The 23,650-nt window shown below is 31.7% G+C and overlaps 1 protein-coding gene across 1 annotated transcript in view; it reads right to left on the bottom strand.

The window, feature by feature from the left end:
• The window catches only part of LOC106682327 (discoidin domain-containing receptor 2), a gene marked incomplete at its 5' end in the record, with an annotated part of 358,564 nt that overhangs the window by 47,778 nt on the left and 287,136 nt on the right, over positions 1–23,650 (bottom strand). The window contains 1 exon segment of the mRNA XM_067051700.1: positions 9,266–9,391. Within this exon segment, the coding sequence (XP_066907801.1) occupies positions 9,266–9,391 (126 nt within the window).

Genomic DNA, 23,650 nt, shown 5'->3' with positions numbered 1-23,650 from the left:
ATTTTAGCCACGTGCGCACATTGTAATTATTAGGTAGTCTATTTTAATAATGAGTTAATTTAAAGGATCCACTTAGTTGTCACTCATTACTTCGATGAAGGAGTATCATTTAGGTGGTAAACTGCCAGAAAAAGTGAAATAAAAAAGGCGGGCCTTAAGATGGACTCCATGGGCGTAGGAGAGGTGTGCTCGCCAAACTCCAGCTACCTGTTTCTGCTTGGGTTGCAATGCCAGACATTCTTATTAACTTCAACGCTAAGTGGAGCTCTGAGAGTGTGATCAAACTCCTTCTTATTGCATTCGCATTTCCTTTGAACAAGTACAGCGGATGCCACCTCTCAGATTCATAACAAATCGTAAGCTCACCTTATTGTATGACTTTCACGTGATAAGTCAATTTGATATTTCCTCTCTGCAAGCAATGCATTAACATACACCAATAACATAAAATCAATACATAACATCAATATCTTAAATTTGCCAAAATAAATTCAAAGAATAATCATTTTTCTTCATCAGGGAAAAAAATGTTTTTTTTTTTTTAAATCGAAAACTATAAAGAACATAAAGTTCTGTATTAGAGCTCATATTTAAAAAAATTTACTCTCTTTTAAATAATGTGCTGTGATTTTTTTAGTTCTGTAGACAGTATTAAGGATATTGAGCTCTAAATGAAAAATTAGTGAACATTTTAAGCTTTTCTCGAATAAAATTAACTTCAAGGGGCGTGTACTTAAAATACTTCAATAATTCAGTTTTATGACATTTGCTTTATCCCATTTATAGACGAGCTAAAAATTGAACAATTTTTTTTTTACTTGAAAGAAATTAAAAATTATTTTTTCTATATTTATGAAACAGTCGCCATTTTTATTTACCCTTACTATGGGTTGGCAGAGTCATCAATATGTAAATAGGCAATAAGATTCTTAACCATATATACTTTTTATTAAAGTAATAAAAAATTAGAGAGAAATGACTCTTCTTTTCTTCTCTGAAAACTCTGGTATTGTTGAATTATTCTTATGTTCAGTCTTTATCTTCTGTGGAATAAACAACATTTATTACCATTTTATATGATGAAATTTTCTTTCTGACGATTTTCAACTTTTCTGTCCCGTTATTAATAATAATAACCTATTACACTAATTATCATATAGCCGTAGTTTAATAAGCAAGATGACATGGAATGGAACATTGGCAGGCAACTAATGGTGTAACAATGCACAGAGAAATCAACATGGTAGCTGTCAAGCAGTGTCCGTCAGATCAGGTTTCTATCAGTCGGATGAGCAGCGTACTAGTAATTAATACGGGACAGAAGCAGTAGCTATTACTGTTCCAGAAACCCCATTGATATGGGATAATCCAATTAGTATATAATGATGTATTAATTTCCTTCCTCTGCCATTTCCATCCTCTATAGTAATTAAACTAATAACTAATAAATTATATTTGAGGTCAACATTACCGAAGCTGCTGTATTCAGCAAGGGTCAATCCATATTAAATCAACCAGTGACAAAACAAAACTTATTTCTTTATTTAATTATTTCTGTGAGAGAGTCAAGAGCAGAAATTCAGTTTTTTTATGAGCCACCATTTTGCCTATTTTACAATTAACAAAGGCTTATAGTACCGTACATTTTTAAATAATCCAATATTACAATGACATTCATTTGCTTTCGTGGATTTCAACGTTATAGTGGAGACTAAAAAAATTATTTTTTTTGTATATTTAATAGCTCGCTTTAGCGCACTTGATCAGCCTCCACTGGGTCATTACCAGTGATGCGGTGAGAGGGATGCGCTGGGATCTCAAACAGCTCTACCTCTCACACGTGGGGGCTTGAGTGGGCTCAGGGATCCTCAGGTCGATAGTGTAAATATTGTATATAGGAGTGTAAATGCAACTGGTGATTATTTTATTAATTTATTTTTTCATGTACATAGTTCGATTATACGAGGAGAAGATGGTTGGGAGGTGCTGTCAAAATACAACACAAATAAGTTGAAGTAACTTATTTGTGTTTTATTTTGACCGGACCCTCCCCAACCATCCTCTCCTCCTATAAGTCATACACGGTCAACTATCTCTAATGATTATAGTTTGATTATATTTATCTTCTTTACCCTTTTGTTTGCATATATTTAGAGAGAGATTTTATTTATTTGTATGCAATTTTTTTTTTCATTTATTTATTTATTTTTATTATTTTGTTATTTTATTTTAGTATGAATGTAATCTGTTACCACTATTACTTATTGCCCAACAACTGAGGCAGATTGTAATATTAATCAATAAATAAATAAAATTTATACCATTTAACAGATCTAATGGCAAATATTTTCGACTTACAAATCAAGCTTTTTCTTACGTATTTAAAGGTTTATGTTAGTTAAAATAACTCAGAACTGGCATAACCTCAGTTATGAAGCAGTAACCAATTTATTCGGAAAATAACGTCATAATTTTATTTTCAGTACATGTTAACTGAATGTTACGTCTAAATTGTTTTTTTGTTTTTTTCAATTTTAGAAGGAATATTACTCCAAGAAGAAATCTAATCTCAGGTTTAATATTTTAAGAGTAATATTATGTCGTTACGTATATATTACATTAACAAATTACTAACCCTTTTATTGGCTTCTTTTCGAAGCACGATTTTTCAATACGTTGTATATTTGTAATGAATAATTTTAAACATCTTAAATCTTTAGAGATGGGTCTCCTATTATGGCCCACACTGCTCTATAAATTTCAGGTATGATATTTATCTATAAATAGATTTTTTTGGGTCATAAAAAAGTGAGAAATTTTCAATTTTTAAGCCTTTTTATTTCAAGAATCTATCTTATCTAAAACGTTATATTCTAAGGGTGTATAGCTACCTGCATGCACTGTATTTATTTACCATACCAGGCTGTAAGACACAACAAGACTAAGAATTCTCGGAGTGGCTCTACGTCCTGTGAAGATCATTCCGTCGGTATCCGGAAATGCCTTACTAACCTGTGGAGTTCCCTAAGGGTCTGTGCTATCCCCAGTAATTTTCTCAGTGTATACAGTTGGGACAGTTGGAGCGAAATACGACAATGCTACTGTAGCGGCGTGCGCCGACGACATAGCTATTTATAATTGCTCAGTAAATGTAGAGAAAGCTCTACAGCAGACAGAGAAGGCTTGTACCGACATCATCAGGAAACCAGAGGGGCTGAATATTATAGTTAATCCCAAAAAGACCGACTGTGCCATATTCTCCTGCCAGAAGAACAAGTGCCCTCTCCCTAAGCTCTGTAGCGTAGCAGGGTGCAAAAATAGCCCAACAGGCTAGATGGTATATCTGCGTGTCACCCTTGATAGACACCTAACGCTTACGGACTTAATCCCAAGCTAACTTCTCCTAATTGCTCTCTCCGCTTTACAAAAGCATACTCAGGCCAGCCCTACTCTACGGAGCACCTATGATGAGCAATATAGCACCTACACTGGCCAAGATGCTTTAACGAGCAGAATACTCGTGAGACATACTTCACTTCAAAGAGCAAAGACGGATCACATATACAAGACACTCGAACTACCGACTGTGAAAGAATTTGTCTCGAGGAAGCATGTCAATTTTTTTTATAGCCTCCAGTACTGTACGAACCCCTTATTCAGGACACTGATGCCAACAGGACGGTCACAAAGGAAAACAGCCTCAGTCTAAACTTTGGATTATCATCCTCATCATATCAAGCCCTAGATTATATTACTATTCAAATAAAGATTTTTAAATATAATTAATAAAAAAAATCCATATTTTGACGTGTCTTTGTTTAGACCTCAATTATGTGCTATAATGCCGTAAAAAAATTCATTTCAGTTTTATGATCTATTAAAGTATTTATAACGTAAAAAAAAATTTTAGTATGTAATGTAGTGCGTTACAATATATTAGGGTATTTCGTAGTACTAAAATACATAAACACTTGACTTGTAGATAAATATGAAACATGAAAATTATACAAAAGTATAGCATAAAATAGATGTTTAGGTTTATTTGTTGTAACTTAGAACCAAAAAACTACGGGTTGTCAATCGGTTTGGTTTTTTTTTTTTTTAAATTTTCATTACACCTCATTGGTTTAAAAGAAATATATATAAAACAGCATTAAAGGTACAATCATATGAATTCAATATTTACTATATTGAAATTAGTCTTAGGGCTTAATAATATGAATTTTGGACAATTTAAAAAAAGTGATATAGGAAATAAAATACATATACATATACTTATTAAAGAGGTCATAAGGATTTGTAACATAATATTTGAATTATTTATCTTTTTTTTTTACAATAAATGGTTACGACTTCTATAGATATTTAGGACTGGCATATATCAGTAATCTTTATTTATGTAAAATATCCATAATTTAAATAAAACTCTTTAGTATTACTAACTGTTGAGATTTTAATTACGTACTCAATCTTTCCCAAGTCATGATGTGTATTTCAGTTCACACAATTCATCAAGTCATTTACCGGTTGGGTCGGAAGAATAAATAAGCCTTTAGTTATAGGAGTCATGTACCTTTACCTTTCAGATTAGACGGGAAAGTTTAAAGGGAAGGGTTGCGAGTTTAGTTAAGCAATATATTATAGTTGGCCGTACTCCTATATCTTCAATATGGCTCCATAACTCAGACACTCCTCCTATATTTTATCATCTTTCCCCCTAACGGTCCCTTTTAGCCAGTGTACTCCCTTTATTATTTATCCATGCGGTAATCGAATACTTACTTTTACACAAAAGGGAAAAATGGCCTATAGCCCGCTGCCAGCTTGATACACTTAGCTCAAGTCCAAATTGAAATTTATGAGGCAGTCCGGGCAACCTCATTCTTAACTTTAGCCCATATTGTTCTCACTTGCCCCGACCTGACGTAATGAATTAATAATCCCTTTAGCTCCTAATGAAATTTAAAATTGTTTTAAAAAATGGGCTACTTTTTTCTCCTTTTTTTTTCTCTTTTGTCATACCCTCATTTGTTCTTTTATACACAATTAATGATGCTACTAATACTTTTTTCATGTAAAAATACGGCTGCTTTTATTCATAACTTGACAGCCGTAAGTTCAATGTTGATTTTGATTATTAAATATTATTGTGAACTTTCTTTTATTTTTTTTTAATAAATTGCTTTGTATTCAATATGATTTTTTTGAAACATAATTTTTATTTGTTATAAACAAAATCATTCTAATTGTTCGTCTTTTATAAGCAGCTTTCATTTTTAATCGATAATATTAATAAATAAAGGTTAAAGAACGAAAAAAAAACCCACATATATTTTTTTTATATCTATGAAAAAATATTTATTTTCACATATTTACATTATAATATAATCGGTTTTGTATTTGCCAATGGGTTACTATTGATAACAATAAGAGCTCACGTTATTATCATTATTTTTAATAAAATTAAAACTAGATTAAGTATTGTAGAGAAAGATTTTTTTTTTAATATTGCTCTTAAACCCTATTAGACTTTTTCAATGAACAATTTTTTTAATTTATTTTTTTATACCCTTTATTAAAAATAGTAAGATTAATACTTCACACATATATAATACGTATGTATTATGCATAATATAATATGCTTTAGGGTGTATAGTGCTAAGGTGGTATAGTCTAGCTATAGCCTAAGGCTACGCCATGGAATTAAGAGAACATGAAGGGACCGTTCCGCTGGGCAATGAAGATAAAACCTGTATAGTATTGATGAGCACTTAATGTCTCATTGATTCACCGAGTTAAACCAAAATCATTAAAGCTATTTTCGAGAAAATCGGAAAAATGTGTTAAATCTACTCTATGAAGAGGCACTTTTTATTGGTCAATTTTAGCGAAAAGTTGCAATCACATTCTTACACTTCACCCACCTTAAATATGTAATTTCAATTTCATACGACTTGAGCTAAGCTGTTCCTAAACTGACACACAGACCATTTTGCGATACCAGGTTATTTTGGACTCAAGCTCGAAACGTGAATTTCCGTCGAAAACGCGAATTTGAAATTTTTCACGACCGTAATACTTTCATTTACTATTTATTAAATATATACGTAAGTAAAAGTAAAAAGAGTTTCGAAAATCATCAGAGCCCAGTTCTATAAAATGAAAAACAGGATTGCCAGGCATTCAATGATTTTTAAAAAATCTGGAATCGTCACCTGTGTCCCACTAAAGAAAATTTTGGAAAAAAAGAAATTCTCTTGAAATTTTGAAATACGATTCATCACCGATTTTTTTTTTCCTATTTTCTAATTTAATGTACAAAGAAAATTCAATATATACAGAGGGATATATATATTTACAGTGCCCTTCCTTTGCCACATAAGGGATTGGAACCCCTTCACTGAATATTATATTTCAAAACATTTGTAGGTTCACATTAATTTTGTTTTTTTAAGGGAACCTCATCCCCTTACTTCAAAAACAATACATCACTCGACTAAAAATTACCAATATCATTTTAGAAGATATTGAATCAGACCTTGAAATATACTACAAATACTATTAACTTAAGTTCTATATTTCTGATTTTTTTCTTAGAATCATATTTTTTTTAAAATTTATTAATTGTTTCCTAAGATAATCATTATATATTTTTGATATATGTAAGATTGATTTTATACATCTTTTAAATAAAAATATGCAAGATGAGAAAAAAAATTCGGAAAATACAATTATAAAATGAAATAGTTGTTAAAATATATATATGTAATTTGCTTAAAAGACCTCTGGATAAATTCAGGACAGTAATGAGTTTTTATCCTCAGTTGTTGCAGGGATCAGATAGCTGCTTGTGTTCATATTCATGAAGAAACGTGGCACAGGGAACCCCTCTGAATATCCATTCCATATGGTTAACACTAATCCTGTATCTATTGTAGTGTCTAATCCAACCACCGCTGAATCCCTTATAAGGCATGATTTAATTCAATCTGAATTTCCACATTCAATTACTTATAGTAGTTCAGTATTTGCCGGCAGTGTAATCGCTTGGGGTAAATTGACCGTGTATAGATTCACATCTATAAGAAATAAGATTATTTTGTGCTGGATTTCTTTTTTTTTTTTAAATCTCATATTTTTTTTTCAAATAAGGAAAATAATAAATAATTTTGTTTTGTTACTTTACATGACGGTGAATATCAATTAATAGAGTGAGGTAGATCCTGATACCAATATTCATTGGATACACAATTCTTCCTCCACTGAATCCAGTTAAATAAAACCTGGATTATATTTTGGCGCCTAGGTTTTCTGGAACCACTAGACATTCTCCTGTAACTTAGACAATCACGTTCACCAAAAAGAACAGTAGGAAGCGTATTTTGTGTATAAATTTTTACTGTCTTCTTAGCAGATGGAAAATACACTAAATGTAATTTATTGAGTTAATTTTTTCTCAACATAAGTAGGAAGGCAAGAAATAGGATTGAATGCGAGTTCTAGCGTTAAAAGTACTTGGATGGGTGACTACCATGACTTGATATTTTGTGTCTTCCCACAGATTTGTTAGGACCGTTAGCTTACCGGATTCTATGTACAATGACCGGGCTTAGAAGGGATGACCACACCCGATATATCTTAATAGCGAACAGCGGTTCGGTTTTTCAGGATGCTTTATGCACGCGTGAAAGTTTGTTCCATAGACAGTATGGTTGAGGCAGAAGAACAAATGACCTAGAGTTATAAACAAACACAATCCGTGGACCGATTTACAGTACCCGAATAAGCCCCAAAGAGCCTGGTTATGGAACTATGGGTGGGGGTACCCACTATGGAAACCATTAAATGTAACAACGTGTGATTTGGGCTACAGACTTTTCGTACTCCCATCAGCCATAGCCTGTAGTGCCAGTATTTAGAAATACTTAAGAATATATCGCGATAGATCGTAGTGGTCCTTTTTTTTTTTTTTCCAAAAATATTAGGTAGTCATTATAAAATAGCATCAACGAATTCCAATCAACAATTATACAAAATTTGAGTACGTCAATGTGAAGTTTAATTGGGAACCACGGAATGAACCTCATCAATTATTCACCCCAATATTCCAGCAAGTTAAAAATGCAATCTGTTCCCATTTCGTTTCGATATTGGTGCAGTAATTGTAGGCGGCCATTGTATTAGCAATTAAAATCAAATAAATTTAATGATTCCTATAAGGAATAAATGCAAATAGCTTCAATATACTAATCAAGGAACTAGTTTGAATGGCTGTTCTCAGCCAATCGTTCTGTAGATGAGATCTCCAATTGGGAGACTCATTGGGAACTCATTATGTATGCAACGGCGATGAGCAAAAGCTATCAGGTGGATCGATAGAAGCAGGTTTTGTCGGGTCAAAAAGACAAATTTGACAAAAGGAGTCGAGAAGATGCTGGTACCAGCGGCTCAAGTTCCGCCCCTATGGAAGGCGTTTGATCCTGAGTCTGTTAATTCATTATATGAGCAACCGGACAACATCCACAAAGAATGTTGTAATAAACACATTAAAAAAATGAACATTGAGAATTAAAAAGAATTATGTAATTATTAAAAATAACTTAACATAATTTTCTACACATAACCAAACAACGAAAAACCTTTATCTACTTAGAATAAATCATTGGAATACAACTTTAAAAAAACGTAAATAAGGAAAGGAGAATATTTTATCTTAAAATACAATATCATATTCAATATTATACAATATCTATTTACATACAAATATGCGTATTTTTTTAATTAGTAATTAATATTTTCATATATTGTGATTTTGTAGATGAACTACTTCTGTTGCCGATTATAACTATACCAGCAATATTATCTCCTTTTTTCAAATGTCTTTCGCCAGTTTATTGCATGCGAATAAGAGAGGATTGTATCCATAATCCTTAAAGAATCCTTTTTAATTATTAATTTTCAATTTTGAAATTAACCCATTCAAAAATTTTCCTTCAAGTAAAGCAGTTACAATCATTATTCTATCTATTTTTTTTTGTTTTGTAGTAGGATAATAGTCCGGGTGGTGGCTCAAAATACTCACTAAAAGAAAGACAATTTACTATCTACTACTAATAGTTCTTCAGCAATCTTTGTACCTTTCTTGACCACCATCTGAACCATCATCACACACGTTTCAAATTCTATTCTAATGATGAGTAAGATTAATAGTACAGTAAAAGGAGTCAATAAAAATAATATAAAATATAGTTATATGAATGCTTACCAGGCGTCACTTCCTTTCTGGCATGGGTCGTCTCCCCGCCAGTCGCTGGCCTTCGTTCGACTTCATTTTCGTCGGGCATGCCGAAGTATTGTTCCAGGCCTTCTGTGAGATTTCCACTCACCAAAACTGCAACATAATTTAGTTTGTATTCAATAACTGAAGAAATGGTCATCTTTAACATAAACTCAATGATTATTAGTCAGTATGGCAAAGAAGGAATTATAGTAAAACGGTAAAAAATCTCTTTGATGTTTGTACGTTTCCACTATTACAACACAAACTGGCTTCATATTTTTTTGTTATAACCCCTGAGTTTTCTATTGTAACAGAGAACAATGTTCTTTAGAAGTGAAAAATAATTCTCTGAGATAGCGGACAATGGGAACGTACCAACTTGTTTAATTAAATGCAATTGTAAAGAAATATATACATAAATAAAGAAAAAGGGATAAAGTTGTAGAATCATCCATTAACCAGCCAACTGTGAATTAAGCCCTTTTATGAAAAGAAGTTTCTACAAATTCTTCTTCATATTCTTGTGAGAGCAAGTTAACAAAATTATTATTAATATTCAACATCAATTATAACAATTTTTAACGGATATTGTTATAAATTTTTAGCATATAGCATTTAGCAATATTTGGTGCTCAGGTTTGACCTAACTAACCGATTTGAGACAACAGTTCTCTTTGTTCCCTTCACCAACCCTTATTTATGTAGTCTTTATCTGCTGAAAGAACCTCATAATGAGAAGTAGCCATAAGTCAAGTTGTTATTTCACTGGACTTTTCTTACAAGTATACATTAACATATGTTCAGTCAATTCCCACGGAACGAACATCTCAATCCTTGCCACATCTTCTTCCCTACTGGCTTAGGCCTCATTAGTTCCCCCCACAATTAACGAATGAATCAACAAAATTATTGGACATAAGCTCCTCTTCCTTAAAATGTCCTCACACTTCTTATAAGTATGCAAGTTGATAGGTTCTCTCCAGGCCCCACCTTAATTATCCAGACAAATATGATTGGACAATTGATATGACCCTTATTCATGAATGAACCATTGATAAATAAATATCGTATCCATGACCATTTTAGCTAATAGTTTCAACTATAAATAATTTTTGCCCATCTCTGCTTTGTCACAAGAAATGAAGTAACTCAGCCTTCCCAGTTTTTATTTTTTCCCAATGTATTTCAATTATTGTGTGACATTTTATTTTTTTTTTAAATTAAAGTGTTTAGTGCTGTTTAGTCTGTTATCATAATGAATATTTTACGTCATTTTCACAAAATATGATTGAACCTGGTCAATGGCAGACTACAAGAGCGAACATAGATTATTATAGATTCGGGGGTGTGCAATACCCACTTCTAAGCAACGTGTTCTATCCTAATCAACGACAATCAACTCACCTGAATAACTAAACCCTACGAGATGGATAGATTTTTTGAACATTTTTCTTGAAAATTAAAAAAAAATAAGCCGTAGTACTGTATTTGTTCGAATATAATCCTATAATATAATAACCCGAATATAAGTCAATTTTGAAAATTATTTTTAGGGAAAACAAATTGGAGAAGTAAAAAGCAAACAGAAAATAAGATAAAAATTAATATCATAAGATAAATGGTATCTTAATATCACGAAACTACTATTATGAAGCTATAAATAGAAACTACCTTAACATAATGATTTTATTGCAGTTTGTGAAAGTATATGTATATATATATAACTATAAGTAATGAAGGTGATAAAGAAGTACATAAGGATAAAATATCATAGGTGTACAATATGATGTGAAAGTTGGAAGTCACATCTCGCAATAGTATAAGTAACCATTACTACAACTATTTTATACTAAACAATAAACCCAAATTTAATTGTTGAAAATAAGCTGTAAGCTACAAAAGAAAAAAGAAAAGAAAATGGTTTGGCCCAAATAGTTGTCGGATTTACATAATCCGAATTTTCCGGTTCTTTATTGAATTTGTATAAAGTCGGGGTCGGGGGCACCGGAAGACCCCGAAGACACCCCCACTGCGTGCCGCCCTAATTATCTATTGTGGCATACAAGCTAGGCCTGTAATGGCCTGCACCTACCATCACACCAGAGTCCAGGACATGCTAGCCAGCCACCGATCGAGATAGAGCTATCTTTATTTTTGGGACCAGGCGAAGACTCATGATTTTCACACACATTAACGAGGAAAGCGACTGGAAGACGTCACCGTGGCGGCGAAGATGTCATTCACCAGATTAGCAATAATTCTATACACCATGAGACCACCCAAACTTGTTCTGATATCTTATTATTAAAGATAAATCATTTAAACTAACACACTATCACACACTTCCCCTTCAGGGAATTAACTAATGAAATAAAAAGAAAATACATGCATGATATTAATGTACAAAAAAGTCTCACATTTTCGACACCACCCCTTTTTCCACACTAAGTTATTATAATATAATATAAAAAAAATATAAAAATACACTCGGGATAAGTGAAGTATAGCATGAGCAGGTCCCGATGTATACACAGTTTACTGTAAAAATAACGTCAAAACATTCTAAGTACCTTCTTTGTAGAATGACTCAAGCATGTGAGTAAGATATTCCAAAATGAGGGATATTTAATTTATTTGGTATTTATACCAACCCCTTAACTGAAAGGATCGACTTTTCGTATTCGATGAATTTTTCATTATTTGTGGATCATTATAAAACTTACAATATGTTCCAAAAACAAAACTATGATGCCGAAATATATTATCTAACTGCAATGAAACACCGGTATAAGAAGGCCTTTTAGGAGCAGACTAAAAAAAACAGGCTAAAAAATGTTAACGACCCCTTGTGCTAATAAAGCAGCTGGCGGATTATGCTCTGCGATTTATATATTAGGATAACTATGACAGATTCAGGTCAACCAGGACTAGGACCAGATGCTCGACCACAGAGGCCCCCCCTCCACAACTACCCCTAGACCAGGGGATTTTCTTCATTAACCCCAGAGGAGGGCCTTTGTCGCAAGGCCCGCACACCTGTCCTCTAATTAATTGTCAGAAGATAGCCTTTTGTGGTATAATGCCTTCTCATGTAGTCCAACGCAGGGGGCCTAAGGGTAATTTATGTTCTTATAAAGGGTTAAGATCGTTAATTAGGGATGTGTAGGCCGATTTATGAGATTTTCTAAAAAAATATTAAATACAATCCACACAATTATAGTTTAAGAGTAGATAAAATAAACTTAAATAAAATTCTGCTAGAATTCAACCATATATTAAGTTATAACCATTATTATTTTTTAAACCGATGAAATAATTTCATTGACCTAATTAATTTTATCAAGGTACTTCACTTCTTTAAATTATCAATCACAAACTATGTTAGTGGATTTCTCTCACACAAAAGAGTGAGCAAATCTCAAGGGGAAATATTCAAATGTTCAATTTCGGTAAATATTTGAATCTTATAGTCCATATAGAATAGCCATATTCTATTATTTGCTATATCCGAATTATTAATGCATAAAGTTCAACATCTTTTGATGTCCTTTACAATTTATGCATATAATTAATTTATGTTGTCCCATTTTTGACAGCCAATAAGTTCAAAGTGAGTACGGCTGTATCCGAACCAGTGTAAAAATTGTATTGTGATTCTAATTCATATGGTTCAGTTTTAGTAATTTTTTATGTATACTTTCGAAAGGATGTTGAACTATATAAATTATAAATCAAGGATATTAAATTCGGAAGGAGTCTTAAGAAACAACTGACCAGTTCGCACGGCTTTTACTTTTGTTGATTAGTTGCAGAATTTGAAAAAAGAAAACAAAAAAATAAAACCTTGGTCTAGTAATATTTAGTTAGGAAGATATGTTTCTTAAAAAATGATTCTGCTAGAAGGTGATCTGGATTAAATCGTGCTCAACCAGCTTATTTTTTTTGGTTATAATTTGAGAATATAAAATTTCATACTATTTCTTTTAAAAAACTGGAGGCTATTGTCATCTTACACTCTAACAGTCGCCAGCTTAATTAATATACATCACAAAGAAGTTATTTTGATATATATGTAATCCAGTCGAAGGTTGGTAACTAAAAAATTCCAGGCAAAAATTAGAGTCCAAAACTTTATGTTATTCACATTGTTTTTTTTTTTTTCAATTTTAGCCACTTTTTAAAGATTTGATCGATTTACATCTGTTCTTCCCGTTTTACGAAAATGTTTCAAAAGTGATGTAGGACCGTAACTAAAAACAGGTGTTAGTGGCGCGAGTCGGCCAGGAAGGGTTGGTTGCCTTGTAATATTTATTGTGAAATGATTTCCTCTTGTGGGATTTTGACTTGTATATCGACCGACAAACTCGTTGTAAGTGTCTATTTGAAAGGCAAGATAAAATTTATGTAAAATTTGGTCAAGCTTTATTGCAACGTGGAATCTCAAACTTCTTTATTTGTTGCTTACTATTAAACAAAAAAAACAGCCAACACAGAAAAAAAAACAAAATAGCAACTTTCTTCTTTTATGTAGTGATTTTTGGCATGGTCTTTATAAACTGTGGTTTTTCTTGAGGTAATATTGTTAAAGACTTAAAAGACACCCAGTAGAGGCAGCTTGTTGGCTGGAGGGCCTCCTGACCCCCAGTGGCTTATCCATGACTGAAATGACATAATAAATAATAACCTACCACAGAATGACTCGAACGCGAGTTAGGAAGATTAATAAAAAAAGTACAAAATTCCTTACCCACAACGCTACCTATGTTACAAAACAAAAGTTTTAAACATCACTCAAGAACAAATTGTTTCACTTTTCATGATTTGTTTCGTTAAGTTATCAGGATGGAACCAAATAAATTTTCTACTAGGTTGTAGAAGGATTTTCAGGGGTATGGGATACGGAAGGATATACCTAAGTGACAGAGAAAAATAGACCTGCTTACACTGGCGTAGGGGTTGGATCGCAGACAGTAGGAGCTCAACCCGATGGAGGATCGGACCACTCAAGTTCCATGATCGGAATATGAGAGCCTGTCACAAGCAGCTTCGCACTTTGAGAAATAACAAACAGTCGCCGAACCGCAAACAGCAGGAAAAAATTTGAAGTACCTTCTGCGATTGATTAGCTGCCAAGAAAATATGATACGTAGGTTCTTTCCAAAAGAGACTCCTCCAGCTATTGGAGTGCGCAGATATAATTCTATAATTATATGTATTAACTATAAATTGTTAGTTGGACTCTTTGAGAATTCCTACTACATTTCCGAGCATATTCCAAGGTTCTGCTGGACTACACCACTATGGATTCACAATAATTATTCTAAGAATATCTGATAAATAACATATATCCTGACACCCGTCATTCAGTCTCTTAACCTGCCATTGGTCGCTGCGTGAGACTTTCTCTCACGTCAATTGTTTGTCGAGTCTTGAAGCTGCTAGAGGGAGATTGTGGTTCTCATCTTCTTGGAATCTGTAGTTCACACTTCCTTCTATTCCTCGTCCCCTGCACCACTCTAACAGCTCTGGATAACCGTCCAACGCCCTTTTTCTGACAATATGACATTATCTCACGCGCGACTAAGGCTACTATAAAAATATCCAAGTTGTGAGGATTTTTCACACTGAGACAAGTGTATTTAATCCATAAAAATGTTTTTTCCTCTAGGGAAAACATTAGTAGAGCTAGGGAAACTAAGGCTTTAAGAGGCAGGAACTTCATTAGGTAAGTATTATTTACTATGAATTGTATTTCGATACCATAAGTGTGTGTTACGATGGTCTTTATAATAAAAATTTGTCTTTTCATGTTTTCTCTTCATCGCTGCACAGTATTAATACTATTTTATGTGATTTTTCAGTTATATTCAGGCATTCTAAACAAAAAAGAATTGCCATTATGTCCCAGTCGTACGGTGTTCACATGCACCAGTTGTGCACAAGAGATTTCTTCGGACAGAGCTTTTTTGTAAAGATTAGTGTTATGTTTTTGTAATAAGATAAATCTGTATTTTGATTCTTTTTATCACTTTCTCTGTCTGTTTTTGTTATACTTAAACAAACCTAATCTAAATCAAAATTTTTTATTTTCAAAAATACGTTCAAGAGCTTTAAATAAAAATGTGAGAAAAAAGTCTCACGCGCGGCCATCCGTGTTTAAATCGACCTGGCTACCGATGACTGGTTAACCTTGATAGCTATACATCCAAAGAAACATTAACTATTATAACTATGGGAAGGTAGTATAAAGTTACAGCCGAATCAGCTAGGTGAGTTAGGATGTGTAAACAGGATTTGCCACTACCGAAATTGTTATACACATTTTCCTTTGACGTTTCTTCTATCATTTGCACCAATTTAAGTTTATTATTGATTTTCTATTTTAATTGCATTCAGTCAGTTTTTATATTCCTTTTGGATTTTCGGATCGCGTATATTTGCTGGCTTTTGGGAAGTGTTCTCTATTGTTTCTGAAAATTGCAAATTATTGCTTATGACCTGGCTAGTATTTGAGCTTTGTCTTTTGAAATGGTGATTAAAAAAAAAGGTTTGTATAATTTTACCCAACAAACTCATTATATCACTAATCATCACTATTTTAGATTCTGTAGGAACGGTATTTCAGAAAAAGTATTTCAGCCAATACTCCGGCTAACAATATTCATGCTCATATATCGGTTGGATTTGTCTATATTGAAAAGGATCAGTAAGGAAAGAATCGATAAAATTAATCCTAATTTTTCTAATCTGAATAGCATAAGTTTATAACCAATGTAATTCTTGCTGTAACCAAAAATCAATCAATTCAGGACTGTTCTCTATAATCAACAAAAATAGTGTTGAGCAATACGATATATACTATTATGAAGAGACCTGGAGTACGAAAGTCAATTTTAAAAATGAATATGTGGTTAGCAAGATTAAAAACAAAAAGTCATCAAAATTAAAATATTGAAAACGGGCAAAACAAATATGTTTAATGTGATACTGTTTTATAGAAAAAAATAATTAAAAGGTTGCGAAAAAAAAATTATAAAACAAAATGAGTGTCGTAAACTAAGAATAATGACAAAGAAAGTAATGAGAATATTTAATTTATATTGTACTAGCTGGATGAATCCGAGTAGAATTTCCAAATCAAAAAAAAAATGAGCGTAAAATAAAAAATATAATAAATTGTATTCGGCTAGAACATAGTTCTCAAAAATTACGTAATAAGAGAAAAATAATATTGCCAAAATATCTCGCATTAGGGAACTGCAAAATTAAAATTTATATGTTCTTTGGCAGGTAAAGCTATGTCACATTCCTGTAAATTTATACGAGAGCTACTTGAGCAGATGTTTTCCTTTATATAAAATTATAACGTTAATTTTAACGTTTTTGTTTTGTTTATTTTACTCTGACGAATGTAGATAAGCCAGTTTGGGTGTATTATTTGTTATTAGTATAGACAAATAATTTTTAATACACCATTTTCATAAAATTACAACAATGATTATTTAAGTATGTATTTATTATTATGTATTACTGGGTAACTCTATTTGTACGGGGGTTGCTTCATAAACAAGTAAATAAATTGTTATTATAATTATAAACCTTTTATATCTCTGAGTGAAACAAAAACATTTCCTTATACTGAAGGTAAAAGACTCGGTATAAAGTCGACTTTTGTTTATAGGTGATTAGTACGAACTGATTTCCTCTACGGATAAAATCGTATCTATTGTTTTTTAATAGCATGTGACTCCCCTTAGAATTGGCCCAACACATTGTTAGCTATACATCCATCCATAGAGAAAATAGTTAAATAAGAATCTCTAAATAAAATTTTCTTTATCTCCGAGCTACAATTTTGTCAACATTCATTAGCATAAACGCTTGTAATGAAAAAATGGATTAGGACAACTATTAAATAATAGCAATTCTAAGACGTTTACCACATTGTTAAAGTTCAAACTTCGATCCATCAGATCATCACTTATTTAAGTATTATTTTTTTATAATTTTTTGTTTTATAAATTCCATTTTTTGGAGGGACTAACAAGTACACAAACAGCGGAGCGATACTTATATTGTTATAAAACAATATATCGGGGTTATCGTATATAAATGTGTATATGTAGCTAACTCGTATTGGATCGTACCTGCACATGAAGGGAATTAATTGCCAGTTTCTGTTAGAAGCGGTATTGTTAGGCTTTGAATTTCCTATTATGTTCTGGTTACACTACGGTTCTCTCCGATAATGAAATTCTACTTCAGGGTTCAATTGAAGTTGCGGATTTCTTACTGACTATCAATTTTAACTTTTACAAAGGCTTCTGTAGGCCAAACCAATATCTCAGCGTTATTACTGTTCTGAAACAATTTAAACGTTTCCAGAAATTATTTAATAAATTATCCTTTGTGGCAGATTATAGTATGATATCAATATCAAAATGTAGTATTGATTATTGTGACCTATGATACTGTGGTAATAGTACAAAAGACAATATTAAAAATGAAGAAGTAACCGACAGTGATCAGCAACAATTTCTTGGAGAAAAAATCAAGTTAAAGACAAATAGATAAGAAAAAGAAAATACTGACGGAAAAAGTATTCTGTTACATGTGGTACTGTCGTTGAGAAAGGTGGGCATGGGTGGACAAAAGAACAAGCAAGTTGAATTTAAAATATAATGAAATATTAGTAAATAATATGAGAGGAAGGAAAAAATAATGGCGAAGAATCATCTGAGTATCCAAGCTACAATTTTGAAGATAAATGAAGTATATTCAATTTTGTATGGTATATAAAATACTAAATAAGTTTTATATATTTTTTCAAAAATGCTCGGCTGAAATATTTGTCATGTGAATATCATATTCTCTTCTGAAAACTAATTTGTATCATTTATACATAACAAATCATATCCTAAACTGCGATACCTCTAAAAACCGACAAAAACTAAATAAGCCCATCATTCAAAACAAAGATTGTTTTGAACTTACGTATAACAGCTTAAATGGCAATTTTCTCATAAAATGGAGCTTCATATAAGCTTCATATAATACCATTATAATTTTTAAAAAATGGCCGCCTTTAAAAATCTTAGGCCTTAAAATTTAATTTTAAATCATCAGATACATTTCATTCTATATAAGCTCATTTCAAATCGCCTATGCCATTCTTATGTGCTTATGTATAGTGGTTTGAAAAAATCATTTAATAGTAAATTAAAGTAAAAATATTTATGTTAACCCAAAATATAGATGTTAATATTTTAGGATGGTGTAAAACGCAAGAGATAATTTTAAATCTTCTAATGTGACTTACTTAATTTCGTCAATATTTCAGGAAAGAAGACGGTATGTTATTTATAACTTCGATAAAAAAATTCAAAATTCAATAGTTTTAGCATTTTATAAACATTGAAAAAGATAAAAAAAAATAAAAGTTAAAATTCACCTCCAGGAACATAGGTAAATAATGTAATGATATTCTACTTCCTATAAACCTGACGTGATACACAACTCTAGCCTCCCCCCCCCCACCCAAAGCTCTTTAATCACAAGCCGCAGGGGGTGTCTTCCGCAGACTTCCGTCATGTATACATATGATGAACGCCCAGGGGTAGGTCGGACGAGACGGGAAATCATTATGTATTAATCTCCATACCCCCTTATGACGGAAAAAGAACAAGACGACCAAGGGTGGTCCATGGGGGATGCTACACATAATGCAATTCCAGATGATATAATGTACAAGAGGACGGGGATGGGAAAGAGACAAGAAAATTGGAAATTCTGATCCCTCTCCTTTTACCTAAGAATAAACAGGGAAAATGGATTTTCATTGAATGACAACTACTTTGACGGGGGTTATCGTTATTCCATTTTAAATAATCCTGGGGATTGAATACAAAACCCTCGGGTTTGTGGCCATATTCTATTGGTATTCACTGCTGTGTCCCTTCTGGTTTTATTGTTTGATACATCAAAATGGTTTCCAAGCTTGGTAACTGGAATATCAAACGGGAAGTTTTATCACTAGGTATAAACTTTGAAATTATTATTTTTATAAATGATGATTTTAAAACAAACAAATATATTTGGTAGTACAAGTAGACTGGGTTATGATAAATTAAATAACTTTCCTGAGTGTAACTACTTTTAGTTAAAATAAGAAATATTTGGAATTGGGAACCTTTATTTGAACGAAGAATTCAGGGATATAAAGTAAATAATTAAAATTGTCAACAGAAAGAACTATTAACTCAATATATATTGTATTAATTAAAAAATAATAATTTTGTTTTAGAATAATTTAAATAAGAAATTTTTCGAAAATATAACCTTTATTAGTAAGCGAAAATAGCATAAATTGCAATTATTCCATAGAATTAATTATTCATAATTTAAATTTAATTAAATTTGTCAACAATGAGTACTACTAACCCCAACAATATATGGTTGTAATTTTTTTATTACCCTTTTAAGCAACCAATAAATATAAAGAAATATTTTTATTATTTTCTTTTGGTTGATATAAACAGTATTTGGAAAATAAAAATTAGTAAAATCATACATAAAGACCTTAGTGTTCCCTATGTAACCGATCAAGCCCTCTTACATTCCTGACAATCCTCCGAGGCGCATGAAAAGAAAATGGCTACAAGAACTGCTAATGTAAAATGTCATTAGAGTGCTGCCAATGGGTAGATTCTCTACAGGCCTGTAACACTCCAATTTAACTGAGATCAGATTTACTAAATGTTTTATAATGTACAGTTGAAAATACCAATGAATAAATCTTTAAAAAAAAAATTGTAGAGCTTCATTCCTATAAATTTTACAGAAATGTTTCACTTAAAAAGGAGTACGGCCCCTCATTTCATTACTCACATAATTTTTATCAAATTTACTGTACTTTAAATGATGTTTAATTGGATTTTCTAATGTTATCGGTAGTTGTAAAGATTCGGAGCTCCGAATGAAAAATTAATTTTTTTTTAATGGTTTACAACACCCGCCATTTTTATTCACTCTAACTTGGCAAACTCATCAAATTTGGTAAGTAAAGTAAAGTTTCCCCTGAATTAATAAACAATTGGGGTGAAATAACTGACTTTTTTCTCCTTTTGAGTTCTTGGACTATAAAGGAAATAATTGAAATAGATATGTAAAAATATACTTAAAATAATAATAAGGTTAAAATTACAGTTGTTGTTTTTTATTACTAAAATATACCTTCACATAACGAACAAATAAAAGGTACTGTTTGTTAACAAAAAATAATAGTGACCGTTTTCATTCTCCAATCCAACATTTCATGCTTACTTATCCGTCAAAGTATTTTTTTCTTTTTTTTTTCCTTCCACAGGTCCAATCAAACAGTGGATTGTATAAAATCATGTATGCAAGAACGGAGATTGAATTCAAATCTCCGACAAAGCTATTCCACAGCTCAATGAACTCCGCATACCAAAGAATTGCATTTTAGCTCTGCCACATATTAAACGTTCACTTGAAAATAAGGTGATAGAATAATATGTATATTGGTATTTAGTACATTTCAAACAGTATTTAGCACATCACGAAATAAATTTGGAAGTTTGGTTTATTTCTTCAAAAATACTTTTTAGTTAATATTTTCAGATTTAGAAATGCTTAGAATCAAAAGAAGGTAGATAAATATTTTTGCATCCGTTTCATCACTTTTTATTTTCAGCTAACCATATACGGAATTTGTAATGAGAAATGAATCGTGAAGAATTTCGAATTGCAGTTTCCGAAATATAGGTTTTAAGGTCTCCTGAGTTTAAATAACCAAGCGAATGTGTGTTTGTGTTTGAACAGCCTAGTTCAAAAACAAAAAGTCGTACGAAATAGTAATTACTTTTTCACTAAAATCTACCAACCGGGAGTGCCACTTTATTTTTCTCATGTTTCTATTTTCTCCAAGACAGCTCTAACGATTTTGATTTCTTTTGGTTAAACAATGATTCAAAAAGTGACCAATAATACCAGATACGTCTTATCCTGATTAAAATACAGAAAAATCTTTCTTTAAATTAACTTTTATTTTGTTCATTGAAAAAAATGACCTGTTCTCATTGCAATAAATAATAAACGATAGAAAATCTTCAAAAAATTGATGAATTACTGAAAGGGGAAAAAAAATGACATTCAAACGGAAAAGCCGAGATCACACGATCTTACCCAAATGCATTATGGCTCCGTTATATTTTGTTAAATTGTATTCTTAGCAGGAAATACATCCATATTCGTTATTCCTACCGGTAAAAACCTAAATCTGAATTTATATAGCAACAGAAAAATAATACTTTTTCGGTTATAATGTTCGCCTAATAATTATTTTCATTACCTGTGACAAGTTGAGAGGGCTCTGATCTACCTCTCATACGTGGAGGTAAGAGTGGGCTCGGGTATCCTCAGGTCGATAGTGTAAGTAAATATTGTATATAATTTATTTACTTAGTTTGGTTATACTCATTTCATTTTTTTATTTTTATGTTTATATAAATCTAGGGATTTACATTATATATATTTTTTATTTATTTATTTTTTTGAATGAGTGTGTACTATTACTCATTGCCCAAGTTTGTAATATTATAAATTTTAAAGTGTAAAAAAAAATACTTTAAAATAATTTAACAAAAAATATATGTATTATAAAAAATAGATATATAATATAATTAGTATTTTATGACTGAAAGATTTTTAATTTTCTAGTTGGTCTCAGTGAAACTACCTTTCTTCTTAAAATTTTCTTTATTCAGAACTATTCATTAACCTCTAAGTTTCAGAGCCAACGCCTCATCTTCAGGTCCACTAAAACTGTCTTCTATTCAACTTATTTATTTAATAATAATATCTTTCCCTATTTAGTCCAATATTTAAAATACAATGCTAAATACCTAATTAGATAAAATTCACCTTTAAACATTTAATAAACTCATTTATATTTATTGTCTCAACACTCTGATTGGCTGAAAAAATTAATAAAAATAAAATAACCGATAATTTAATTATTTGATTATTATTTCTATCCTATGAATATAATTACAGTAGCGTATAAAATGGGCAACTTCCGAGTTTCTTGAAGCAATTAGTGCTTTAATAGCTTCTAAAGCCCTGAGCTCTATAAAATTTTATAGCAGGTTTATCCTTTATAGCAATTCTAATCTTTAAGGCCCATAAATTTGAGTATTAAATGAATGAAAATAAAATTTAAATCATCCATTTACATATAATCTTGATTGATTATTAAAAAATCAAGATACTATAAAGCCTTAACAATTAACAACTAAAGAATATTTATTTCATTAAAAATTTAAGTTATAATTTTTTTTCCTGTGTCACATAAAATAGCCTATTAATCCATTTTCCCATTTGCAGTCCTACATAAGCTGCTTTTTGTCTTGAATTGGTTTGTATTTTGTATATTGCCTAGGCTTATATACGTTAAAATATGATCCCCAACTGTCACCCATATTGTATAGAGAGTAAGTCGGTGAGCCTGCGATGTCTATCGGATTGAGCTTTTTTTGAAGATCAGTCCTTGGTCACTAGGTGGGAATAATAAAACCCTTACTTTGGTTAAGATTACCGAGGATCCGTCCTTCCTTATTATATAGGTTATCCACTCCCTTGTCCTTTATCCTGTCCTTTATAATAAGAACATATAATTGATTTTTCTATTATGTAAGAAAGGGTTCGAATAGGATGATTCTCCGCACTACCGAGTTAATCTAACTTTTCATTAAATCAGCTTTTTCATTCCCTCGTATATAGTATCCGCTGCGGAGCTATAATCCTTCATCTTTTCCTCATCATAGCAGCCATGCTCCAACATTTTTCTTCAATAGGTGACACTGAAATCCCAGGTGTTAATAATTTCTGTATAGTAACATAGAAACCTCTGAGGATTACGGTGTACTTACGGTGGCTTACATCGCTAGGTTAATAGCCTCCATTTCACCATCATAATTTTCAGATCTACCTCCAACGGGATATGACAGGGGAGAGTAGCTTAAGTAAACATCCATTCCAAATCCCTTGTTAGCTTCTGATGCAGACCCATTTGTATAAATGGGATCTATGGGGTAGAGCTCATGAATAGTTTTTATCGCTGGGTCTCAGATCAGGTTAGGTCAACCCTTCTTAGTCCGGCAACGCCAGTGTAAGTCGCTCTTAAAATTCAGCGGTTTCGTGCTTTGGTATGTAGGAGATAATTCATTCTGCCTTTTCTCGGTCGGTAGTTCTATCTGGAGAAGCATTTCTACTTCTTTTGAAAGAAAAGGGCAATGGGATTTTAGCCTTTCATATGCTTTACCATTTTAGGTTCAATAAGGTTTTTCTTTT

Source organism: Halyomorpha halys, unplaced genomic scaffold, assembly GCF_000696795.3.
Source record: "Halyomorpha halys isolate HHAL.00 unplaced genomic scaffold, Hhal_1.1 Scaffold406.1, whole genome shotgun sequence".
NCBI lineage: Eukaryota > Metazoa > Arthropoda > Insecta > Hemiptera > Pentatomidae > Halyomorpha > Halyomorpha halys.
Note: the sequence above shows the minus strand (reverse complement) of the source record. Positions and strands in the feature narration are given on the sequence as shown.